The sequence below is a fragment of the Macaca thibetana genome, chromosome 1, assembly GCF_024542745.1.
Source record: "Macaca thibetana thibetana isolate TM-01 chromosome 1, ASM2454274v1, whole genome shotgun sequence".
NCBI lineage: Eukaryota > Metazoa > Chordata > Mammalia > Primates > Cercopithecidae > Macaca > Macaca thibetana.
Window position 1 is genome coordinate 1,634,214 of NC_065578.1, and position 12,484 is coordinate 1,646,697.

The 12,484-nt window shown below is 62.6% G+C and overlaps 1 protein-coding gene across 1 annotated transcript in view; it reads left to right on the forward strand.

The window, feature by feature from the left end:
• Positions 1-283: 283 nt before the first annotated feature.
• Positions 284-12,484, forward strand: part of PLCH2 (phospholipase C eta 2) — a 73,818-nt gene continuing 61,617 nt past the window's right edge. Inside the window, exon 1 of the mRNA XM_050802083.1 lies at positions 284-470. Within this exon, the coding sequence (XP_050658040.1) occupies positions 356-470 (115 nt within the window). The 5' untranslated portion in view covers positions 284-355. The remainder of the gene's footprint in view (positions 471-12,484) is intronic.

The following is a 12,484-nucleotide window of genomic DNA, read 5'->3' on the forward strand; positions in this document are numbered from 1 at the left end:
CCTGGCCTACACCCATTCTGGTGGCCTATTTACCTATAAGGTGCAGTGAAGCTGGGCTGCAATGCAGAGCCTGCCAGCAGGGGTCGCTGGGCACACACTGTGCTCCCTCCCTCTAGTTATGCACCTGCCTGGACAGACCTTACCTGCTGACTCCCTCTGGCCTTCTTGCTCTCTCTAGGTGTGTGATGAGCTGCTGGCCCAGGCTACACCCTGACAAGGGACACCGAGGGCCCTGGGAGTGGAGGGACTTCAGAGAGGCCTCCTCCTGCCTCCTGTGGACGGCTGGCCCCAGCTGGTGATCCCAGCCAGTCCCAGCTTTCAACTGCTGTCCCCACTGACAGTCCTCAGTCCCTCCATGATGGCTCCCCCGACAGCCGCCCCCTTTCCTGGCCCAGCTTTTCCGCCTGAGGACCCAGGTCCGGATCTGGAGAGCAGGTGGCTTTTCTTGAGCACCAACATTCTGCCTGTGGGTGAGTGAGGCCCTGGCTGCCCACACCAAGCCAGAGAACATTGTTCTTTTCCTGCTGAGTGCGTCTCTGTTTCCTGGAGCCCAGGGACAATATGATTCAGGGTTCAGTTCAGTGACCGTGATGTTCCGTGATGTCACCTGGGGAGAACGGGGGCTCTGCTAGCACCCCAGGACAGGTGTGGTCACCACGTACAGAGGAGCCCGGCGTGCAATTCAAGAGCTCTCAGTGTGTGTTCCTTCGTGTGGGCAGAGAGGGGGTGGGTTCATTCTTGGGGGACGCTCTCTGCCCACCTGCTGCACTGCGGGGTCTGGGAGAGGTGCCCCTGCAGCTCACGATGCTTCCTTCTTGGTGGTGGTGTCACTGTCAGAAGGGCGAAGGTCTCCCGATGTGGCAGATAGCTCTGGGATCTAGTGTGGAGACTTTGGGGCGTGGAGCTGGTTCCCTGAGCTCCTGAGCTTCTGCTGGGGTGCCCTGGAGCAGCAGGCCTGCAGCTGGCTGCCCTGCGTGTGCGTGTGTTTGTGTGTGCACATCAGTACCTGCCACTTCTGCTCCCCCCGGGGGCCCTTGCTGCTCTCTGGGCAGCTGCTCCCAGGCGAGAACCATGGCAGTGGTGAGCACTTGCGTGTGTGCGTGTATCTGCCTGCACTCGTAAGGGTCTGCACCTGTGCCTACGTGGTGTGTGCCCAACTGCGTGTGTGTGTGTGCTCATGCTCCGTGCATGCCTGTGCCTCACAAAGGTGGCTCCGGCTTGTTAATCTCACATTCTCCAGATGTGCCCAGACAGGTCTCCGCCATCTGAGGGTGGAACTGCGCCTGTGTGGCTGCACACAGCCCCTGCCGGGCTTGGGGCCCTGGCTTTCAGCAGCTGTCTGGAATGGACTACCAGGGAAAGGGGAGACTGGATGGGGGAGGGGAGCAAGCTGCGCCCCTCCCTCCAGAGCGTCCAGAGTCCCTGAGAGCTTCCAACTCTGGCAGGGCCTGGGAGGGGGGGAGCTTGGAGGTGGGAGGAGCTTGGAGGGGGGAGGAGCCAGCAGTCCTGTGTGCAGAAACAGTGTCAGGTCCTGGGGCAACAGTTCCAGGACAGGGGACTCCTGCAGCATCCCCTCCTGCTGCTGGCCGTGCCCCTCATCACAGTCCCTGACTCTGTCCCTACCACTTGTCACTGTCCCCACCCCATGCCTGGTTGGTGGATGCTGAGGGAGGGCAGTCTTGTGCTGAGTGCTGGCCTACCCTCATCCTGGGGGTCTTTCTGGGAGGCTCCTTCTTGGTTGAGCCTGAATCGTGTCCCATCCCCTTGAGTCGGTGCCTGCCACCACTGATGTGAGCTCAGTTACCTGTGCACATTAGGGCGGTGGTTGGCAAGGTGCCCCAGGTGGTGTGGGCCTCCGGCCTGCTCCAGGACAGGCTCAGCCCTGGCCTATTGGGTTTCGGGGTCCCGGGTAGGGAGGCTTGCATGGAACCTCGCGCATTTACGAGGCATCAGCTTTGTGCTACCTCCTCTGGGATTCATGGCCATGGCCACCCACAGTGAGGCCAGGCCCGACTCTGCAGATGAGGCGGTGAGGACCCCAGGATGCTGGGGCTGGCGCCTGGCTGGCGACTCTCTCATCTTGCTGGCTCACACCCTCAGCCCTGAAGCCGTGGGCGGTGATGGGGACGGGGGTCGACTCTGCTTGGGAGTGCAGCTTGAGGGTGAAGAACTGAGCACTCCGGCTGGAACTGGGGCAGGTGGACAGCAGAGGGCCCAGGTTGGGGGCCGTGGGACAGCACTGGGGCCAGCTCCGTGTGCTGCTGGCCCCTCATGGCTGACGGCACCCCCATCCCCTGTGCAATTTGTCTTACCCCAGTTCTCGTGTATCCGTGGTAACGGGCTTTCATTTAGAGCAGCTTGATCCAGCTCCCAGGGCTAACGGGTGGGGAAGAATGCAAATAACTGCTGGGCACGTGGCCGGGCCCATGGCGCAGCCTGGAGTGTGCACCCGGCTCCCACACTCAGCGCCCTGGGCCTGGGAGCTCCTGCTGGGCATGTCGAGGGTCTGAGCTGCCTGGACAGTGCACCCTCCAGGCTCTGGGAGCCCCAACTCCTGATCCCTGAGCCTCTCAGTGCCTGGGGCCAGATGCCAGAGGTGGAGGGTCAGAGCCCGCTGTGCAGGCTTGCATGAATGGACACCACTGCCCTCCCACAGCAGGGAGGGTCCCCAGCTGCCCCCTCTGGGGGGGGCTGTCACAGGAGCTGCCCCTAGGAAGTGCCTGGAGGTCTTTCCTGTCGGTCAGGTGGGGAGGGGTCTGCGGCGGTGCCCCCTTCTCTTCCCAGTGCACACACGGGCTGGGTGGAAGAACCTGGGGACCCTCCCTGCCTGTGACCCACCAGTGCCCATGGCTGGGCTTCAGGTGCCTGCCCTTGCCCCGTCCTGTCCCTGAGGTTGGGGCCGTGTTTCCCTCTGGGAGGATCGGGCAGCTTATTGAACTCAGAGGTGAGAGCCTTCTTCGGGCTGTCCCCTAATACTGAGCCAGTGAGGGTAAAGGGGGGTAAAAGGGGGTCCTCCTTCCACTGTTCCCCTCCCAGCTCAGCTCCCGGCCCCTGCTGTGTACATGCTCAGGTGTCCGGGGAGGACCAGTGTGCTGTGGTGTGGGTGGTGGTCCTGGGAGCAGAGGCAGGCAGGTTTTGTAGGGCTGACCGCATGTGCACCTGGCCTCTGAGGGCTGGTGGGCCCTCCCTGGCATCTCCATATGGATGAGACTGGCAGCACGACCCTACTTGGCGGGGGGCTGCTGAGGCCTATCCGGGCTGGTGTGATCCTGTCCCCTGGAGTGCTCCAGCGGGAGGCTGTGGTCCTTGGGGCTCAGGGCTGCTGGAGTATGTGTGCCCCCATTCTCACTGAGCTGGAGCTGGAGCGGCTCAGCCTCGGCGCCTTGAGGCTGGCACAGGTGGGAACAGTGTGTCTGCACAATAGGAGCCTCCCTGGGGGCTTTCTGACTTCAAAGTGCACTCAGATCTGCGTTTTCCCTCTGACTCTACGCCAGCTCTGATGTTGGCGGCTCTTATATGTTTCTTTTTTCCGTGATCATGAAAGCAAGACTCACTCAGAGGAGATACTTTGGAAAATACAGAAAACGACAAGGGAGAAAATCAGATCCGGCATTGCCATCCGCCTCTCCCCGCTTCTTTGTGCCTTTGTGTGCCTGGGTTAGGCAGAGCCCCTGCCTGCTCCCCAAACCCCTCAGAGCCACTGACTCCCTCCCCAGACGTGCCCACGCCGGGGCCCTGGATGATGCTGGCTGCTTGGTCCCTTTGAACCTTTGACTTTTCCTCTGGAGCCCGGCTTTGAGTGTCTGCCTCGTGCTCCGAGGGTGCAGCGGTGCGGTCTCCCCGGGCACCCAGGAAACTCGATGCGCTGCTGTCACCAACGTTGCAGGAGGTTCCTGCGCAGGCATCACGCGTCCGGCTTCGTGGCGGGTCTCCCTGGGTGGCGTTTGATGTATGTGCACCGAGCTCTTTGAAGCTCCCACCTTCGGCTTCTTACTGAGCAACAAGAGAGGTGGCTGGGTGTGCCAGGCGCTGGTGGGGGCTTCGCCTGGGCGCCTGTGCAGCGGGCACTGCGCCTTCCCTGGGTCAGTCCCTGCCTGAAGTCGGGTCAGAGGCTTTTCTAGAAGGAGGCAGGACACACGGACTCACCTTCAGAGCCGTCTACGACCTGGGGAAGTGGCCCCGGCTCCTTGTGCAGTGGCAGCGTGGGGCCCTTCCTCTCCCAGGCACCCCTGGAGGCTCTGGCAGGTGCAGTGGCTGTGTGGGGCCCCTCCTCTCCTGGGCACCCATGGGGGCTCTGGCAGGGGCGTATTTCCCCCATGCACAGGTTCCTTATCTGTCTCCACAGCTGTATCCAGAATGCAGTCTCGTTGTGGAAAGCAAAATTAAATGCTGCCTCTGTAGACAGAGCAGCTGCTGCCAGGTCCGGGCGGCACAAGCTCCGTCACTGGTCTCGGGGGCCTTGACTTTTCTTTGAGTTGTGGAAGCCGGGACGCTGGGCCGTGGGACCCTCCAGTCCTGGAAGGGCCAAGTGTGGCAAGGGCCTGGCTTCCAACAACCCCCTTTCCCCCAGCCGGTAGAGAAGCCCCAGGCTGCCCGGGCTGCCAGCCGCACGAGAGGTGGGGAGAGCCGGTTGTGTCTCCACTCCCTGGTGCCAGTGCACTAATGATGTGCTTCACCTGGAAACCGAGGCTCCCTGTGGAAACCACCTCCGAGCAGAATCAGCTGTGGGTTGGGTATGTCCTCGGGCGCCCATGCTGTGCCCAGGCTGTCCGGGAGACCTGAGCCCACACGGGAAGGCAGGCCCCTAGAAGTGTGTCCTCGTGGCCCATGGCTGGCTTCACGGGGGTATTTGTTCTGAGAAGTTCATGGCCTGCAAGCCTCAGCAGGCAGCAGGCCGGGCAGAACACCGGGGCGCAGGGACCTGGCTTTGCCAGCAGCAGGACGCAGGTACGCTGACCTGGACGGTCCTGCCCGGGCTGCAGAGAAGTGGGCAGTCCAGGAGCTCTGCTGGGAGGAGGGGTGGAGCTCACCAGGATGAGGGAGAGCATGTGGAAGACGGTCCCGGGGGTGAGGACCTTTCTTGCAGGAACCCCTGTCTCCTGGGGACAGTGAACAGGCCAGAGGCCAGGCAGGGGCTGTGGGTGGGGGCCTGGGTGCTGCCTCTTGCAGGGAGGGCACCTGGGCCCGGGGTGTTTCCTTAGAGAGGACAGGGGAGTGAGGCTCATGCCCAGGGTCCCTGGGCTCCGGGCTGATGGCGCTCTCACACCTCCCTGGGTGGTCAGAGGGCTCCAGCAAATCTGTTTTAGCTTCGGAATGGCTAGAGGCTGGAGGCATGTGTTAGTGAGGTGGGGATAGCAGGCCTGGGGGCCTCTCTTTGCAGGGACTGGGGAAGGGGCCGGGGGCCTCAATGGGGTCCCTGGGGAGGACAGAGGTGGGAACAGTTGCTGGCCAGCAGGGCCCGAGTGCAGCGTGACACGGCTCTCAGAGCCCACAGCGCGCCTGGCCAGCTGTAATCCAGGAGGGACACTGGGTTTTCAGGGTCCTTTGCTGGCTGTCTGCTAAGACTTCGGCTTTCATCATCTCTCTCCCTCCGGCCAGGAAAAGAGTGAGGGCCTCTCCTCCCTCCTCCCTTCCTCCCTCCTCCCTTCCTCCCTCTTCCCTCCCTCCTCCCCTCCTCCCTCCTCCCCTCCTCCCTCTTCCCTCCCTCCTCCCCTCCTCCCTTTTCCCTCCCTCTTCCCCTCCTCCCTCTTCCCTCCCTCCTCCCCCTCCTCCCTCCTCCCTCTTCCCTTCCTCCTCCTCCCTTCTCCCTTCTCTCTTCCTCCCTCCTCCCTCCTCCCTTCCTCCCTCCTCCCTCCTCCCTCTTCCCTTCCTCCTTCCTCCTTCTTCTCTCCTCCCATCCTCCTCTCTTCCCTTCCTCCCTCCTCCCCCTTCCTCCCTCTTCCCTCCCTCCTCCCCTCATCCCTCCTCCCCTCCTCCCTCTCTCCCTCCCTCCTCCCCTCCTCCCTCTTCCCTCCCTCCTCCCCCTCCTCCCTCTTCCCTCCCTCCTCCCCTCCTCCCTCTTCCCTCCCTCCCTCCCCTCCTCCCTCTTCCCTCCCTCCTCCCCTCCTCCCTCTTCCCTTCCTCCTTCCTCCCTCTTCTCTCCTCCCATCCTCCTCTCTTCCCTCCTCCCATCCTCCCTTCCTCCCTCTTCCTCCTCTTCCCTCCTCCCATCTTCCTTCGTTCCTCCCTCCTCCCTCCTGCCCCCTCCTCCCTTCCTCCCTCCTCCCTCCTCCCATCCTCCTGTCCTCCCCTCCTCCCTTCCTCCCTCCTCCCTACTTCCTTCCTCCTCCCTTCTCCCCCCTCCCTCCTCCTCCCTTCCTCCTTCCTCCCTCCTCCGTTCCTCCCTCCAAGGTCAGTGGCAGCTCCCCAGGGTTGAGCTGTCACCTGTGGCTCTGTCTCCTGGGAGGCCTGGAGAGGCAGGGGTGGGTGGCTATGCAGGCTGTGCTGGCAGGCATGGCCCGAGGGCTAGGCTAGTCCCTTCTCCTAGTGCCCTGAAAATTGGCACTGAGTGGGACATGCAGCCTTGTCCCGGGCACAGTGGCTCCTGGAGTCTGGTGAAGCGGGCAGGGCTGGTCTTCCCAGGCCAGGGTGGGTAGCGACCTGCAGGCAGGGGAGGGTGTGGGCAGCATGGCCCATCTGTTTAGAGCGTCCCAAGAGACCACCCAGCTGAGGCCTCGTGGGGAGCTCTGGTGCCAGGGTGCACCTTGGGTGGGAGCAAGCATGGGGACCTGAGGTCCTGCTGGGGCCCCTCCCCGGGGCTTTGCTCCCAAGACCCTCCCACAGTCCCCAGCCCAGACAGGGCCGCCGGGCCTCTTGCCTTCTGTGGGGCAGGGCAGCCCCCATGGGTCAGGTGCTCAGTGTTGCGCCTGGCCCAGCGGGCAGATGAGGGAGCAGCAAGGCCAGGTCAGGTCCCTGGGTCATGGAGGGCTTGGCTGGAAGGGAGCGGGCTTGGGCTATGGCCCGGGGTTGCTCTGCCAATTTCAGCGCCTTGGTGGGCTGCAAGCCCCTCCTCTCTGAGCACAGACTCCTGTTCCAGAGCCCCCCACATTCTCTAGGGTTGCTCCATGCAGTGCTCAGCCCCTACTCCTGCCCAGGACGGACAGACCTCCCCTGGCTGGCTGGACGGCTCTGCCCAAATCTCAAACTCATCATCCCTGAAAACTCAACCTCAGACCCCGACTCCAGGCCTCCCTGCTGGACAAATAGCACCCACCGCAAATGGGGGGGTCCAGATCCTGGGAACGCACTCCCACCCACCATCCAACTCACCCCGGGGGTTGCTCTCCTGTCTCGTGTCCCCTCTTTGCTCCACCCCTGCAGCCCCCACCCCTTCAGAACCACCTCAAGTCACACCTGGCTAACCAGGGGCCATAGCCAGATCGCCTGCTCCCTGCCTCTCCCTCTAGGGACAGGCAACACACACATGCACACACACACACATTTGTGCAGACATGCACATACGCGTGTGCACACCACACACATATGTGCACATATATATGTATACCCACGCCCCCCACACACACATAGGGAAACACATGTGCACGTACACACAGCACATGTTCACACGCACCCAAACCACACACACACACACAATACACGCACCCACACACATGGCCGTCCATCTCAGTGGTCTTCTGGAACTCGCCTGTCACTGCCTCCTCTGGCCTCGAAGGCCTTCCACAATCTGAACCCTGCCTGCCTCTGCCACCCCACCCCCACTGAGCGGCTGCCAAGTTCCCTCCAAACCCACCTGGCACCTGCTGCCTCAGCGTTAGTAAAGCTCTAGGCGACTTGGTTGGGTGCTGGCTTTGCAGGTCCCTGGCCTGAGGCCTCCCCCAGGGCAGGGTCACACGGCACTCCCAGCCACCTGGCTCAGAGCCTGGGGACGCTCAGAACGTGCCTGTCAGCCGCCGTGGAAATGAGCAAGCGCGGAGATGAACGGCACTCAGCAGACGGCATGCGCTGGCGCCCGGCCCCGTGCAGGCGACAGTTGGTTTATGAGGAAGTGCGCAGTGGGCCCGGCTGGCATGGAGTAAGAAGAAAGGGCAGGGCCCAGTGTCCCTGGGTCCCACTGGTCTCTGCCCCCTGGTCTCTGTCCAGGAGGCAGTCCCTCCTGTGCCATCTCCCATCTCCCTGCCATGTCCCCTCCAACTCACCCCCAGCAGGGGTGTGCACACGTGGCCCTGGGCTCCGTCAGAGAGGGCAGCGTGAGGGCTCTGGGTGTGGGTGCCAACAGGAAGGGGAGGGGGCCTGTGCTTCTCCACATCGTCCTCCTTGATTGCCCAGGAGGGGGCACCCCGGCCACCGTGGCTGGTGCAGGTGAAGGCCCCGTCTTGCCCCCTCCTCCCAACACCTGCTTCCCACAGCCTGGAGGTCTATTTTCTTCCAGATTGGCTTGAATCATTCCGGCTGGGAGCACCCCCCGTCACGCTGTCTGCCCACCAGTCTGCCACCCTGTGTGCCAGAAGGGCCTCTGGTCCCATGGACACCTTCCCTGCAGACCTGGGGGCCTCCGGGGGCGCAGCGTGTGCAGGGGGATCCCGGGCAGTTCGCGGCAGCATTGAGTGTTTTGCCCGCCTCCGCCGGCGTGGGCTGCCCTGCCCAGGGATCTGGGTGGGCCGATGGAGCCCGGCTCTGGCCACATGGGTGGCTCCGAGTAGAAGTGGCTTTGACTATGCCCTCCCAGCCCTGACCCAGCTCCCAGGTCCCTGTCTTGCTAGACCTGGATGGAATTATCTTCTTTGCCAATGAGAGAGGCTGTTTCAAGGCAGGATACCAAGTCTTTGGGGACCCTGGGCAGGTGCCTTTCTCTCTTTGTGCCTCAGTTTCCCCCTCAGAGAAAAACATGTGCCAGGCCTCAATGATTCCTAAGGGCAGGCAGTGCCCATAAAGACCTTTGGCCCCCAGAGGGTGTCCTCACTCTTCTTGTTGGCACCAGCCCATGCAGCAAAGTGCCTGGGGGTCTCAGGGCAGGAGGCTCAGCCCTTCCCTGTCAGGGCCTGGGCATGCCCTGTGGGCTCCCACCCACCCCAGTGCTGGCCAGACCTGGTCCCTGACAACGGCTCTGGGCCTTGTTCATGGGAAGCTGAGCCAGGGCCAGCTGATCCGATCCTACCCGTTCGTTGTCTTGAGTTCTGATTGAGAACCGGATGTCTTCAGACCAGATGCTGGTGGAAAATGAAACACATACTTTCTAAATTTAGCCTCTGAGGATTGCACGTTTACCTAATTAGGCCCATTGATTGGGTTGCGTGCACTTGCTCTCTCTGTAGTGCTCAGCTGTGCCTCTCCGGCCTGTCTGTCCTCCGTGGTGACCTCAGGCTGCAGTAAGGCCTCTGAGACCTCCCGCCCAGGTCTCTGGCCTGGAACCATCTGTTCACCTGGAGCTGATACTGCTGCCCGCGGGGGAGAGTCCCGGGGTCTGTGGGGAGGGGCCGTCAGAGTCAGGCTGGATTCTTCTCCACTGAGGAAAGGCATTGCCTCAGAGACACCAGGCCTGCCGGAGTGTTCGAGGGCAGTGGGCACGCAGCTCCCTGCCTGCAGGGGCCTCACGATCTTAATGTGAAGGGCAGACTCAAAATCAGGGCAAGGTCGTCGGGACACTGTGGGGGACAAGGCAACCAGGGAGGCTTCCCAGAGGAGGTGCCCTGCTCCTGACCTTGGAAACCAGGCAGGGGTGAGCAGGGGGCCTGTGGAGCAGGGGGAGTCAGGCCTGGGGGAGTGTCTGTGAGGGAAGGTAAACAGGATAGAGAAGGCAGCTGCAGCCTGTCCACAGGGCCCTGGGTGCCAGGCTGAGTGGGCTGATGTAGCCTGTGGTCCAGCCGCAGGGGTGGGTGTATTGGAGTGAGGCCTGCAGGCCAGATGGGGTCTGTGGGTATGGTCCAGGAAGTGGCCCATCTGGGAGAGCCTGGGAAGGAAGACTGGCTGGGAGGGCTGGAGCTGGGGAAGCTCTCGGGTGGGGGGCAGGCGGTGTGCCCTGGCTGCTGGCGTTGGCCCCAGGAGCACCCAGCATGGTGGTGGGTGCCTCCACACAGCCTGCCGTGAGCAGGCAGCCTCTCTCCACATCTGTCACTGGCCCTGCCCAACCTGCCCAGGGATCTTGCGTGCTCCGACCAGGGATTCTTGGAGCCTCTGGCTCAGGATGGAGATTTCTTTCATGGTTTCCAATTTGCATTTCAGTTTTGGCTTCGTGCAGGAGGCCAGGCTTCTGTCTCATTACTGTTGGTTTCATCTCTCTGCCTCTGTCCCTGGGTCCCTGGTGCTTGGCCACATCCCCCTGGGGACCGAAGGCTGTGGGTCTTTCCTCCTGGGGCTTCATCTGAGGCCACTGAGCTCCACAACTGCTGAGATCTGGCTGTGCCCGGGTGGTCCTGCCCCCAGGAAACTGCCCATGCTGTCCGGGAAAGGGGGTGCAGATGGGCATGGTTCAGAGGGCACTGCCCGCTCCAGGTGCCCAGGAAGTGGAGGGGGTGGGTTCCCATCCTGACTGCACCCAGCTCCCGGGCGTCTCTAAGCCAGGCAGTGAAGAGGGTGCTCAGGCTTTAGTCGGAGACAAGCCCTTAGAGGGCCGGGGAATGGGAAAAGCATAGGAGAGAGCCCCGCTGCCAGCCCCTGCTGCCCGGCCCCTGCTGTGAATGAAGCCTCAGGAGCCAAGAGGTGCTGGCACCACAGATGTGGTCCCAGAGCAACTCCCAGCTCCACGCAGGCATCCCATCCGGCCTGGGCTTGGCTTCTGCCAGCTCCTGGGCCTGCGCTGGGAGGGGCTGAGCGTGGGGGCATGGGGGTGGGCAGGAGCCTGGGCACGTTCATTCACAGCACAGAGCTCTGTGGGTACTCATTCATTCACCCACACCTCATTTATTCCTCCTGCACGTTTCTGAGCGTCGACTGGCACGTCCATCCTCCACTCATCTGCTGAGTCCACTCTCACTTTGGGATCCCAGACCAGCTGTTGCTGTCACGGCGGGGTTTCCTCCTGGGGAGGAGAGGGAGGAGCAGCAGCTCTGCCCTGGCCTGGGCATTGGGTCCCTGGTGTAGGGGTGAGCAGAGAAGCTGCGGGAGCCAGCACCCCGGGAGAGGAAGCCAGGGTGGAGTCCGGGAGTCCTGTGTGCCGGTGTGGCCAGGGGAACCCGGAACTAGCCTTTCCTTCGAGAGGAAGCTCTGGAGCTGCGGCAGGGTTCGCCGGGGGAGGAGCAGCTCTCTTCACCTTCCATCCACAGCCCCCATTAAGGCAGCTACACCTCAGGGCACAGGGCTCTGTCAGCCCCTCACGGTAGTGATGGAGGCTTCACTGCAGGCTCATGGCCCTGGGCAGAGGCCGCAGGACCCTCCCCAGCCTCAGCCAGATGAAACATCCGGGAACACACACCCGGCACAGAGTCTCCAGGGCTGTGTGGAGATGGCACTGCCTGGTGCTCCTGGAAAGCAGAAAGCCTCGGGAGCGGAGCTGGCCCTGCAGGCGGCAGGACGCAGTCTCTCCGTGGTGAGCTTTGCACCAGGAGGAATCCTGACCACGCCCAGGCTCTGGGGCACAGCCAAGCAATAGACTGCTTGGGGGAGTCAGAAACCACCTGGGCTGCAGCAATCGGGAAAGAACCATAGACACCAGCAAGTCTATTCCTGGGGACTGAGGCCTGGAGGGGAGACTGAGGCCCCTCGTGAATCTGTGGGGAACCACGACGTGCACCTGTGTCTTCCGTCTCCTCTTCAGTCACTATGCCAGGGCCAGATGGTGGGCAGGGTCTGCTTTGGAGAGCAAAATAGAAACTCTGGCAACACGGGTCCCGAGTGACATGCTCCCACGCACCCCTACCCCGCCCCTGGCCTCCTCCCTGGTTCCCAGCTTGGTGCCCATCTTGGGCCTCATCTTAAGACTCAGCCTTTCTTGTCCCTGGCAGGCGGAGCTGGCGGGCCCAGGGATGTGTGCGTCCTTAGTGGCCTGTGCCCCTTTTTCAGCTCTGGCGAGGACCCCCTCCCGGTCTGAACCACTCATATCAGACCCAGAGAACAAAGTCCAGGGACCCTTGGGTGCAGAAGCAGCATGGTGTGGGTGCACGGGGCTGCCCTAGGGTGAACGCTGTGGCTTCCTTCTAAGGCCAGAGGCTGGCCTTGTGGGTAAACGGGGGGGGCTCTGAGCGCAGGAGCCCTTCTTATTCCAGAGTCTGCCAAGTTCTGCCTCTTCGCTCTGTGGCCAAGGCAGGCCTGGGGGAGTTGAGGCCTCTCTGGACACAGGCGAGAGCTGGGCAGTCTCTCTTGACATGTCTCCCCCCTCCTCCTTCATGGCTGCCTGCAGCAGAGCCGGGAAAGGAGGAAGTGCCTGGAAGCAGAGAAACCTGGTGGGCAGGGAGGGTCCTCAGGGTCTAGGTCCTGTCTGTGTGGCGACTTTGGGCCTCCAGGGTCTGGAACAGTGGAAGGGGTGGCTGGTGTGGGGCTAGGGACCTGACCA